Here is a 13232-nt window from a genome sequence, read left to right as displayed (position 1 = left end):
ACTGAGTAAGTATTGATTGAGATTATGACATTTGATAATGCTTTATCTAGCCTACATATTTCACAACACATTGCATGATTTTTTTGGGCAGTTGGACGAAACACTATTATTTATATAACAAGTGGACAAAATATTGGAGAATCTGTAATTCCCTGCAGAAAACTGGATAAACAAAGTATTTTTTCAACATGCTTTTATGTCTTTTAAAAAAAATCTGTATTTCAAATCTACCATTTATTGCACTCTGGATAGATCTTTTATATCCATTTGTGCATTGACAGGGACTATTGAAATGTTCATCTAGATGTTCCTGGATATTTCCAAAATATTAGGAATTTCCTGCTTGCATATATATATGTTCTCATCGAATAGCCTCCTGTTTTTCATAAAAATAAAAGATTTGCATATGTAATCAGATTATTGCACATCAGAAAATTCCTGATGCACCCCCGAGAGAAGCCTTGCAGTGTCAGGGTTGTGAAATCTCGAGCCACTGGCTGATCTGTTCTTCTTCTCTCCCTGCAGACAGAGTCCTGACCATGAGAAGTGTGCGTGTGTGTTTCTGCCTGGCTCTGCTGCTGCTGCTGCCTTGGATCGCCCAGAGCCAGCGGAGCTTTCCCGCTTTTGCTAAACTTGGTGAGGACACACAGAGGGATGTGCTGGCTGTCGACATCCTAAACCGCAGCGGCGTGTTGCGCTCATTGCTCCGATCAGAGCATCACACTGTGCTCCGGCGAGCGCGAGCCCCGCGCCCAGCCTCCCGGGTGCCGAAGAGAGCCCAGCAGGGGTCCCGCTTCGCCCTGTCCCTTGATGTTCCCACCAGCATCCTCAGTGTCCTCATAGACCTGGCCAAGAACCAGGACATGAGAACCAAGGCTGCAGCCAATGCAGAACTGATGGCACGAATTGGCAAGAGGAAATAAGAAGCGGGGCCCCTGGGAGCTGCTGGGGGCTCGATGGACGAAATGTCATCTCACAGAGGAGTTCACTTCTTACATTGTGACACTGGCGCCTGGTTAGAAACACTGTTAGTTCAGGCGAAACCAGTCATTCCGGTCAGTATCTGTCCTTTAGAGCTTAGATTTGCTTTACTTTTATACTTGCATTGAATTATTATATGATTGTTTTACACCCAAAACCACATTCCATGGGCTGACTCTTGAAACAGAAGTAAAAAGAAAGAATGATGTAAAACAAACAAAAGGACACTGCAAACCATGTCAAACAAAGTGCGATGAAGCTGGTGTTTTGTCTCAAAGATTGTTCACCCATGGGTCAGAAGCTGTGATCAGGTTCTGAAATCTGTTTCCTGTGTTTGCATGTGTAATCTTGAATTCAAAGAAAAGGTTGTACAATTAAATCCAATATGGCAATCATATTTTTTCTCAAGTCTAATTCATTTCGCTCACTCTCTCACATTGATATCAGGCATGCTTAGTATAATTACAAGCATCAGCAAACCATAAAGCACAAATGAATGGGTCTGAGCCGCGTCACCCACAGCCGGGTCTGATATGTGATAACAGGACAAAGACAGGGCAGGATATTGACCTCTGAAGGAAGAACAGACCCTTTCTATAGACCTTTGTTCACTCATACTTGATGAATTTGGCGAACAAGTCGCAGCTATTTTAAGTCTGATGCATTATCTGCTCATCTGTGCTCCTGCAGTGAGCATGAAATATGAATCAACACAGTGAAATCAACTGCTCATCTGATTTACATCCGCGTTTGTTTTGTTTTACGCTGGTCATAACGTGGAATTGTTTTTTTTGTACCACTTCAAGCCGTGGTAGTTGAAGCACACACGAATGCAAATATTGCAAGAAATGTTTTTAATATGTTGCAGCGACACTGTAAGTACTAAGTCCACTATGAAGTCACTACTGGGGCATCAGAGAAACCCTGCAGATATACAAACTACCCATGTGGTTGTTTCCCCAACTGGAATCAATGAGCACAAGGTTGTTTATGTTTCCATTAGATTGCTGGAACTAAACTTTTTTTAAGGAAGCCCAAATGGTTTTATCAGGCTTTTTCTACAGAACTTAAAACATGTAATAGGAAATTGGCACTTCTGGAAATCATACTGTTTATTAAAAATTGAGTAATAACCTAAAACTTTGTTCTCCACTCTACAGTCTGAAGTGTAGAAATGTGCTCTAATGCTGTCGTGTAAATACAAACAAAACATAAAAACTCCACTCATCATCATAGTTATCACAATACACATGTAAATGGAGGCTAATTTGTTTTATGTAATGATTTATCTTCGCTGAGAAATCACAATTTAAAATTCGTCTTTTCAGTTTGAGTTTAAACATTCTTCACAGATTAGCCTGGAGAAGTTTATTTCTGCCACAGCTGCTATTACAGCCATTTAATCAAGTATTGTACTGCACAAGCCTGAGGAATGCATCATATATATATATATATATATATATATATATATATATATATATATATATATATATATATATATATATATATATATATATATATATATATATATATATATATATATATATATATTTATATATATATAAATATATATATATCTATATATATATATATATAGATATATATATGTATATCTATATATATATATATATATATATATATATATATATATATATATATATATATATATATATATATCTATATCTATATATATATATATATATATATATATATATATATATATACATTATATTATATCTATAATTGTATTTCTTATATATTATATACATCATTTTATTTCTGATATATTATATTATATCTTCTTATACAATCTGTTTCTTTTTTTTCACCGTGGGTTCTGTCACATTCCTGGGTCGGCCTACTTTTACTTGGGATGCTTAAAGTAGCGAAAGTGTGTTGCTAATAGTTTGCATCAGTACTTTTACTTCAGTAAAAATTGAATAACGTTACTATATTGTGCTACTTTTACGTAAATAAAGATGTTCGCCACTCTCCAAAGCATTTTAAAAAATGGACTTCAGCAAGTGACGACGTGTTTCCGACCCACTGAAGTCCAAACTGAGGCAGTTCGTCGTTTGTCCGCGAGATGTCCTCGTTGTTTCTCTTAACTGTGTTTATCATTAGTTTACAGATTAGTTTACAGATATATTTATTACCCAAACTTCTTCACTGAGCAGCCTATTGATTAATAAATTAAACGCACGAAAATCAGCGTGCAAGCAGAGGGAGAGAAAGGAGCCGAAAATGGCGCAAACTGCGGCGGTTAATCAGTCTGATCCAGGTGTTATTAATCAGCGTTGAGGCAGTGACGGGTTCATGTGGCTGCACGTTACGTCAGGAAACACTCGGGGCGGAAAGTAAGTGAATATTTGACTGTTGTTCCACTTGTTTAATGTTTGACTTTCATTGCTTTTTTTTAGCACACTTTGTTCTATGAAATATAAAACAAGCTGGTGCACACATTTAATAGAAACGAGTGCATTTATGTTACTATAGATTTAGCAATACTCTATGGCGCTGTTGGTAGGCTGTTCTCTTTACTTGGCCCAGTCTTAGTGGTTGTAAAATGCTATTTTTTCCTACCTCAGTTTGTCCGCAGTGGACGTGATGTTTTGTTGATCTAAATGCTGCATATGTTATCTTATAAAACAATAAGCTGATTTTCCTCAGTTCCTTGAGTTGGATGAGTTACTCACACAGAGCCCCAACCCTCTTCCTGAAATTCCCACATTTAATTCAGACTGCAGGAAGTCTTTATTTGCCAAGTAAACATGAAGATGATTTTATAGCCTGTCCAGTAGGCAGAGACACATGGGTTGTGTGCTTTCATCTGAACTAAGGTTTATTCATGAGGCAGTATTTTATGCAATGTCACAACAGGTGAGGTCTCACCAGGTCACTTCTGATCCACAAACATTCAGACTTCTTTCTTTATAAACCATTTGAGCAACATTACCAGTTGATTGAGGTCTTAAGGATGGAGAAACACAGTTTTACAGCAGATTTAAAATGGTAGATTTCTGTCACATAGTTTTCATATCAATCCCTGGTTTTTGTTGTAGTCAGGTGATCTCAGACTACGTGTAGGTGTGTGCCGTCATGTGATAACACTGGGAGGTGTGGACAAACTTTGTCTCCATAAGCCGACACGCCAGTGTGCGAGATAACAACATTCAACGATGACCTAATTTGGGAAATTACATTACTGTTGCACATTCTCCGCAACATCTGGCAGAGTTAAAAGTGCAAGTTGTCCTCAGTTTCTCTCAGAGGTTGAAGTTTGAGTAAGTCTGTCGGAAAAATACATGGGATTTAGGGATTTAGGATGCTCAGTTAACTGTAACTATGGCTCGTATAAGAAACTGAAATCCAGGGCTTCCACGGGGGAGGGTCAGAGCAGTGCTCATGGAGAATTGCTCAATAAAACTTGCAACAAGCTCAACAGTCATCGGCACAAAGGTCAGTGGCCAAGTGGTGCAAGAACCGGCGAGAAGAGAAGAGTATCAGAGGTGTAGTGGTGTTAGGAGCAGCACTTCAGGATCACAGCGACCACGATACGGATTATATTCAAACACGGTCAGGACAACAGCTCGTCACCTTTTCTATAACGATGAGATCATATATGTTGTAGATTTTTGTGTTTTTCTTTATTGGGAATTCTTGTGAAATGTGTGTAGTTTGTTGAAGAAAGGGTCTGGTTTACAGATTAGAGTTAATTCTGATGGCTGTAGACACGGGGGGCCTGGACACTCAATGGGGCATACATGACCAGAATGTCCTTTAGATCCTTTGCCCTCATTTTTTATTGCTGTTATATACTTTCAATCTGCAATAGTCACTCATAGCTGCTGCTGCTTGCTCCTTCTGTGAGGCCCGTCGGTAATGTTGCCCTTTGCAAGTGACTGTGTGTTGTCTTACAGTTCAAGTCTAAATGCTAAACTGATGCTACCTCCAATCGCAGATCGATGTGCTCCCAGATGGATTACGCTATGAAGTCCCTCAGCCTTCTGACTCCGTCTTCCCTCTCCAAGTAAGACCACTGCTCCGCGGGTTGGATGGGATCGTCAACAATCGCCAGTTAATGGTTGGACGAGGAGGTTGAGAATGATTTCAGCATTGTGTCGTCTATCTTTTGTCAGGTGTGTGACAGCCAGCGTGTCAGCCAGCGCCTCCATGACCCAGCAGCTGCTGTCGGGTCGAGCTCCTCGCCCGAAGCCCTTCAGGGTCACTAATGCTGACCGCAGTGTGAAGAAGGGCATCATGGCGAACTCCCTAGAAGACCTGATGAACAAGGCAAGGAGCGTGTGTGAAGTGAGCTTGAATTGTGAAGTAGTTGAGAGTGGGTGATGATGAAACGGTGTTTAAAATGACCACAGACAGATCGGCCTGTGACGCACTTGTTGCCGCGTCTTCTGTGAGACTCATGCTGGTTAAAGTTCACAAGACTGAGGTGTACACTTGACTGCAACAATGCTGTGTCTTTTATATAATGGCCGCTATCTGAGTTGCTCCTCCCTGTGTCTCTCAGGTCAGCGACTCGCTGAGCGTACCGTGTGTCGGCGCCCTGGTGCTGGATGAAGACGGCACAGGCGTGGACACAGAGGAGTTCTTCCAGACGCTGCCCGACAGCGCTGTCCTCATGGTCCTGGAGAAGGGCCACAAGTGGATCCTACATCCGGTATGATCGTGTTTGACCGTTTTCCACATCAACCAGCAGGTGACGCTGTTGATCAGCTGCACAGTGTGACGTTTAACATATTGATTGACTGCTTGTATTCAGCGTTTGTTACGCCAGTGATTCGTTGATGTATTGACTGAACAGACGGGGAAATATCATTCTTCAATGAAGCAGCTGGGAATATGGATGGTACAGGAGTCTGTAGAAGAATAATACATTGGAATTTAATCAGCAAATATTGTGTCCTCAAGCTGAATAGAGGAGGAATATGTCAGTTATTGTGCAAAGGCTGAGCTCGGGGTGAACACCAGAGATTAGTTTCTTCCTTCATCATTTTTGAAGAAGAATGGTGTTAAATTTACATGTGTTCTCCCGAAAGCAATTAATTCCCTTAGACTGCTTGCAGTGATTTGCATCCCCCCCCCCCCCCCCCTTACATGTTTCCTCTGGTGACTTCACATTGACCTTGCTTCATTGTAATTTGCCTTTCCCATCACTGCTGGCAGTCCGAAATGTCCGCTGGCGGAGCTCGGTGTTGTTATCTGGTCCGATCGCGCCAACAAAATGTGTCTGTGGCCCTTTGACCCAACTTTTGTCTCCGTTCCTGTCGCCTCACAGAGCAGCCCCTCCAGAGATCAGCTCAGCACACAGCACCGGACAGATGTGGCCAAGCTGACTTTTGACCTCTACAAAAACAACCCCAGGGATTTCATTGGCTGCCTGAACGTGAAAGCGACCCTTTACGGCGCTTATACTGTCTCCTATGACCTGCGCTGTTATGCTGCCAAAAGCATGCTGAAGTGAGTGTCTGGCATTATTATGCATTTGTGTTGAACTGTCGTGTGGTGACTCTGGTGACTTTCCCTAGTAACAGTTTAATCAAGTCAGAAATGAAAATCGACTGAGTTTCTAATTCATAAAATATCAAACGGAACATCGCCTTTGCAATGCTGTTACCCACCAACAATTACATTTATTTCTGGTTGATTTTCTCCTCTATCGGCTGCTTTTCTAACATAACAGCAGCTGCTGTAGTCTGTGCACAACCGCCCAACATGTAATATCTTTTTTTTTTTTAATGCGTAAATACCTGTGTGGGCGGCCAATTTTGAAATGATCAGATTGCAGAAGAACACAGGCTGGATTTTACCGAGATTAAATTCACGTTACGTCATCGCTGCTGAGATCTGCCGTTTTTTAGCGTTGGCACGGCGCTTCAGTCAGAGGGGATTACATTTTGCAGACTTGTCAAATATGGGTCTTTTGTGCTCACAGTGCAGGAGAAGAGGTTTGTTTCTTAGATGTGTGTTTTCTTAGATGCAGTTGTGAGGAATGATTCTTATTTCATGTCAGTCATTTTCTCCAGCTTGTGTCGTTAATTTCCTGTGACAATTACTCAAGACTTTTTCATTTGAAATATAGTACTCTCGGACTATATGTATTTCTCAAGTTACTCCAATGCTGTGTGTCTGTTAAGCCGCTCTGCAGATGGGAATTATGACTACTTTCTCTCTCTGCGCTGTGCTTCCAGGGAGGCCCTGCGATGGACCATCTTCTCCATGCAGGCCACAGGCCACATCCTGCTGGGATCCTCCTGCTACATCGAGCAGCTGCTGGAGGAGGAGGAGGAGGAGGAAGAGGAGCGAGCAGAGAAGCGCCTGGCGCTGCCACAGGAAGGCAGGATCAGGCAGCTGCAGAGCATGCTGCTGAGAAGGATATCCCACTGATCGTGGACTAGAGCTGACGATGGTGGCGCCACCTTGTCCACTCTTAGATTTAGGACACAATGTAGATGGTCGCAGATGAAACGGCTGATCTCTTCATGTTCGTGTCAGTTTCCTGTGCAGTTTGCAGATATTTTAGACATAGCAACAGTCTGTCACTTTCTTGTTCTGTTACATTTATTAATTGTTTGCACCATATGTACAAGCTGATGCCACAAGTTATTCCTCAGTAAGCACATTTACTTATTACTGTAACTTTTTCCTATGGAGATGAATAAATAAAACTAACACTTTTTTATATTCCCGTTCCTGAAAGTCTATTTAAGTCTACATGCATTCGGTCTACAAGTGAGCTTATATGTGCTGTGTGAGCCCATTAAGCTGGCTTTGTGTGCATGTGGTTCCTGGTCTAAGTCGGTGTAATTGGCAACAGGTCCAGCTGTCTCTCCCACGCTTCCCTAATTGTCCCCATGGCCTGCACTGTACTGTCAGCTGCAGCCTGCCCCTGCCTCAGAAAATCAGAGCAAGAGAACGAAGTAAGAGCAGCTGCAGGGGGCGAGAGGCCGGAAGCAAACCATTATACGAGAGAGAAGAGATGATTGCCTCAGCTGGCGTCAGAAGTGCCACTTTTGCTATTTTGTCGTAAAAGGTTGCAGCAAAAAAAAAAAAAAGCAGAGGACAGATTTTCCACTGACTTGGCCGTCTGAGACACTGAGAACAAGATAAATGTCTGAGGTACATATCAGTGGGTCAAGAGTTGGACACTGACTGTGGCTCGCTCCCGCCATCTCTCCTGCTGCTTTTTCTTTTGTTCTGTCTACAGAAAATATAACCAGTAATAATAGTAACGGCGTTCAATTAAATTGCAACTCATGAATGCATGAGCAGGCGTTGCATACAATGCAAACAACATTAAAGTGATTGCGAACACATGGCTAAGTGCCATTGTTTGCACTGAAACGAGTCATGGGGGTGCATGACTGCTGACTTTAATCTATGTTCATTGTGTTTCACAGTATTGCTGATGGCTCTTATGCAGTGTATTGAATTGTAGCCATTTAAATTGGTTTCTACAGTATCTGCTCGGCGAGTGGTTTGATTTGTCGTTCCCTTCACCGTGTTCAGATGCGCCAACTGAAAATACCCAGACATGAGTTTGAGTCTAATGTATTGCTTTACTGTAAATTCTGTGCTCATTAGAAGGGACAACCTCTGATCCACTTGTGAACTGAAGGGTTCACTCCACCAACCAAACAAGGTTGGAACCGGCTGTCATTCCCACAAAGAATTGACAGTTGAAAAAAATGTAGAAACATTTAAAATGTAAGTTTCTATTCCTAAAAGGAGTTGCACTGCTTTACCATCGCACTCCTGACAATGTTACTCATGATGGGCAATTAAAACATGATGCTGCAGAAGCAGAGATATCCTGTTTTGTTTTTTAAATCTAATACAGCTCCCTGTGATGCCACAAATATAGCATATCTTATTTTTCACATGCGCATTTAATAATGTGACTATTTATTTAGTGCTTTACGTTTCTACCAGCATCAAAGCACAGACAGGTTCGGAGTTTTTAAACCTTGGATCTGAATGTCCTCTGTAGAGATGCCTCCTCCGTCCTCCCTCCTCGCTCCTCTCTCCTCTCTCCTCTCTCACTCAGCTGAAGTCATCCTGGCAGCAGCGTCCTCTGAGGATCCAGCAGGAGCGCTTCCTGCGGACGGCCGTCCGTCCCACTGAGCTGTTGTTGCCAGTGGCCCCGGTGGATGCTGTTGCTGCTGCTGAGCATGTGCTCGGCTGTTCCGCAGAGAGTTACTCAACTACTATTGTCCCCACAGGACATAAGGGACGCTTCCCATCAACACACATGTGGACATGAATCGCTGAACGCACGGCTCCAACTCAAAGAGGTAAGAGTGCAAGTTTTGTTCAATAATCTAAGTGGTTTTTTTTACTCTGCGATATATATTTTGTCTGTGCAGCCGTTTGTCCGATGAAGATATTTTGGTGTAAAATTGCGCAGCCAGTTGGCAGGACAGCAGCCCCGACCTATCCAGTCCACCAATAACCTCAGTCCATTGAATCATTTTCTATGACAGTATCGTGTGCTTGAATTTCACACGTTAAAACGCTGTTTTTTAAAAAACTTTTCCCTTTTAGGTTTGCTGAACTTTTACGCAGCGTATTTTAATCCATAACCGTTCGTGTGACTATTTAACAAAATCCTTACCAACTGGAAACACGATGGTAGTGCATTCTGTCAAAGTAAGATGGGCTGCTTGCATTCCTCCCGTGCAGTGCACAGCACATCGCCCTGTGTGCTGTTTGGCACAAAGCGCTCCACGAAATATCGATTTAGCGGTTTTATTCGAACCCACGGGCTGCATGTGGGAGTAGGTGCTTGACACAGTCACGGGCACGGAGGCTGTATTCCTCCCACGCTCCCGAGGGAGTCCTCCTCAATGCAGTCCGCTGGAAACATCTCCCCATGCATGCTGTACATGAAAGCGTGGTTGTCTGTTTGGATGGTGTTTGCGATGTTTTGCATTTTGTTGTGTGTGTCAATATCACTTAAAATATCTTAAATCTCGTCATCTATTCTCACTTCCAGTCAGGATCCGTTTGTTAGGTCTCTATCTGTCCTTAGGAAGAATCAACAAAACAGAACTTACATGAAATAAGGTATAACTAAACCTTAAGGATAAATTGAAAGTGAGAGCGATAAACAGAAGCTAGTACTGCCAATGGTCTGTTAAATTGGGTTTATTTAAAGTTACTTATGCACTGAGGGCTTGTACCTTAATCTGAAACATTTCTTAAGTAAACACTCAAAGGATTTTGTTTCCACCAGGTCTGTCTTGATCTATTTCATCCAAAATGTTGTTTTCAAGTAAAATCAACCTGTCCATCAACAATTTATCTGGTTTGAGTTTATCAACTGTGATTATTTACTGGTTTTATTCGTCTTCTGTGATATTTTGGACTGTTGGTCGGCAAAAACAAGCAGTTTCTAGTCTTCACTTTGGGTTCTGAGAAATGGTGGCAGGCATTTTTCACATTTTCTGAAATTGTTTGTCCAAATGATTAATTGAGAAAAGAATTACATTGATAACGACAGTTATTGTTACATTGTTTTAGTGTTAGTGGTGTTTGGTAAAGCCTTTGGGGTTAGATAGGCCAGTAAGGCGAACACTGTTATTTTTGACCGATGGGACAATATGCTGCCCAGCGTTTTAGAACTCCATTCTGCCCTCACAAAATCAAATAACTGAGATTTATACACTGATACAAACCACGTGTTGTCTCATGCAGTTTTCTTTCTCAGCTCTTCATCACATCACAGGTGGTCTTTGTCAAAGAACACCTAAAAAGAGGGACGTACAGAGGGACAGACTAAGACAGTAAAAGTTAAAGTAAATGCAGTAAGACAAGCGAGACGGAGAGTAACAGGAGGGGTTGGTGGCAACAGTGTGGAGGTGGAAGAAAGCAAAGAGAAGTCTTGATGAAAGCATTTGGGTCTGAGATGTGTCTCCGCCACGCCGGCCGCTCGGCTTTGATTGTGAACATGAAGGAGGGAAACCAAGTCCTGCTGGACACATGAAGACATGGAGTGTTTCTGCCTGTGTGCCAATCCATCACCCTCCCCTCTCTGTCTCACACACAGATTATTAAATTGTCTTCTAATTGATTCCTTCTGCTAAGTAACCTCCTCGTTTGTGGGTTTCTGTTCAGCATCTGTCATCTGTCAGCAGCAACACCCTTCTTTTTCTCTTGTCTCTTTTTCTTCTTTCCCCCCACTTTCCTTCTCTCTGCTTTTCCCCCCAAGCTTAGGTTCTTCAATGGTTATTTAGGTCCATATTTCAGCTCGGCAATAAATAATTCAGGTAACAGGACAACACACAGGTCCTCAGTGAGAGCCTGGATGCTTTGCTCAAACCTGAATTGCCCGTCGTTTTGGAGAATATGTCTGAATAACGGATTTGTAGTGTATTTTGACTGATAGGTCCATTCAAGTTATCACTCAAATAGATCCATACATTAAAAGCACTCTCTGTATGTCTCCATATTTCATGCCGTCCTGCTGGCTCCGCAGCTCCATTATGAAATGAGCCAAAAATATTTATGACTTGGACCGAAATGATGATTGGATTGCTGCATTGAAAGTATGGATGCTTTAACAACAGCCACTCTGGACAGAGGGTCAATAAACCACTCGGAGTGACGTAGATCCCTGACCCTGACCATACCAGTGACGGTTACGAGTGTCCTGACGTAGTATACCTGTGTGTTTGTTTGTGTTGGTCATGAGACAGTGTTGTATTGTCTAGAACTGGCAACTTATTTTTTCATAAAACAAAGTTTTTAATATTTTGAAGAACCTAATCAAGTCAAACAGAAGCTTGAATCCTCCTCACTTTTTGTGGAGACATTTTAAACTTGACTGATGCTACAGCTACTGTGCTCATTTTTAAAAGGAGCATATAACCGTTTTTGGACATATTTGTGGAAACGGCATCTAATCCTCAAACCTCTGTGTGGTCGTCTCCCACGGCAGGACCGGCAGTTTTAGGACACGTGTCAACGTCCATGGTGACTGGAGAACGGTTGGTGAATAACCAACACTTTTTTTTTATTCCAACTCGTCACACTGACCCTTTGTCAGACCCCTTTGAGTCACGCACCGGGTAGCTCAGCAGACGGTCGCAATAGTTTATCGTGAATTTAAATGAAAGCGAAGATAATCTTGCTATTCATGTGAGACGAGCTGATGTAACAGGTTGTCAAACTGCCTCATGGATAAGCATCAAAGTTAATTCCTGACATTGGATATAGTGTTGGACCAAGCAATTTTAACGCAAGGCCCATAATGGCTTTTACTGGCGCTTTAAACCGCATGACATGATCATCAGTGGATGGCTAAATTGTCATGGAGAATCATCTGTTGAAGTGAGTGACATATGGTTGAAAGCTCCGGGATTGTTCTGTTCTATGTTGTCTCAGTCCCAGTAGGGCCTCACAGTTATGTGCAAGGCCGTTTCCCTCAATGTGTCCATAACCATGCCTTGAATGGACATATTGGTGGTGTAGAACTATTTATTTGCATTTAGAATGGTCATGAGCCTTTACATGACAACATAATGCCACTGTAGTATTCGTCCTCGCATTTGAAGCTCGGAGTCGCGCCTCAAAGAGCTGCCGGCTTAAAGGCAGACAACCAGCTCAGTCAGATTCAGTGGGGAAATCTCTATTCAGTTCGTATTTGTTTCCCATTTCATCTGCTGGCAGAGAAAATAATCCCAAACATTCACTACACTGGAAAACACTCCAGCGCTGCTCCAGATGAGACTTTCATCTTCTCTGTATTCATCGACCGCTACGAGACCACTCGGACTCGGCAGGTGTCCCGTTGTACAACTGTGTGTGTTGAAAGACGTGCGTTTCTCTCCCCGGCCGACTTTGTCTCTGACTGGACCTTTTGCCTCCATCGTGACGTGGTGACTGAAGAGAGTGCTCAAATAAGAGCTTGACGGGAGTCTTTTTACACTTGTGCGCGCGCACACACAAATGCTGGTGGGTGTTTAATGCACAGTAGGAGTGTACAGTGTATGTTCCTCGTGTTAACTCCAGCCTCTCCGTTTTGTCATTACTCACCCCCTCACACTGCAGACTCTCAGACTTCAACGCTGTCCTTTCTATGATTGTGTGCTTTGTCCTCAGTAATGTCTGGTTAAAATCAGCATTCTGCTTTGTGGTGGTCTGCTTAATTTCAAGAACCTAAAGTAGACAAAATATTTCTACGACACATTGTGACGGCAAGTCTTCTGTTGTAGTGCGTGTTCTGTCATGGG

General features: G+C 42.4%; 1 protein-coding gene across 1 annotated transcript; it reads left to right on the top strand.

Moving 5' to 3' along the window:
- Nucleotides 1-4505: 4505 nt before the first annotated feature.
- On the top strand, nucleotides 4506-7615 carry LOC306775790 (lipid transferase CIDEC-like). The gene is made up of 6 exons (XM_079266301.1): nucleotides 4506-4557; nucleotides 4943-5011; nucleotides 5121-5274; nucleotides 5510-5659; nucleotides 6278-6459; nucleotides 7191-7615. Exons 2-6 carry the CDS (start codon nucleotides 4947-4949, stop codon nucleotides 7384-7386), a joined length of 747 nt encoding a protein of 248 aa, XP_079122427.1. The 5' UTR covers nucleotides 4506-4557; nucleotides 4943-4946; the 3' UTR covers nucleotides 7387-7615.
- Nucleotides 7616-13232: the final 5617 nt, after the last annotated feature.

The sequence above is a fragment of the Melanostigma gelatinosum genome (assembly GCF_949748355.1).
Source record: "Melanostigma gelatinosum genome assembly, chromosome: 3".
NCBI lineage: Eukaryota > Metazoa > Chordata > Actinopteri > Perciformes > Zoarcidae > Melanostigma > Melanostigma gelatinosum.
Note: the sequence above shows the minus strand (reverse complement) of the source record. Positions and strands in the feature narration are given on the sequence as shown.

Excerpts from the sequence above, each read along its gene's own strand:
- LOC306775790 (XM_079266301.1), top strand. The coding sequence starts at position 4,947 with ATGTGCTCCCAGATGGATTACGCTATGAAGTCCCTCAGCCTTCTGACT. Across the intron at positions 5,012-5,120 it reads ACTCCGTCTTCCCTCTCCAA|GTGTGTGACAGCCAGCGTGT; the intron begins GTAAGACCACTG and ends ATCTTTTGTCAG. Across the intron at positions 5,660-6,277 it reads ACAAGTGGATCCTACATCCG|AGCAGCCCCTCCAGAGATCA; the intron begins GTATGATCGTGT and ends GTCGCCTCACAG.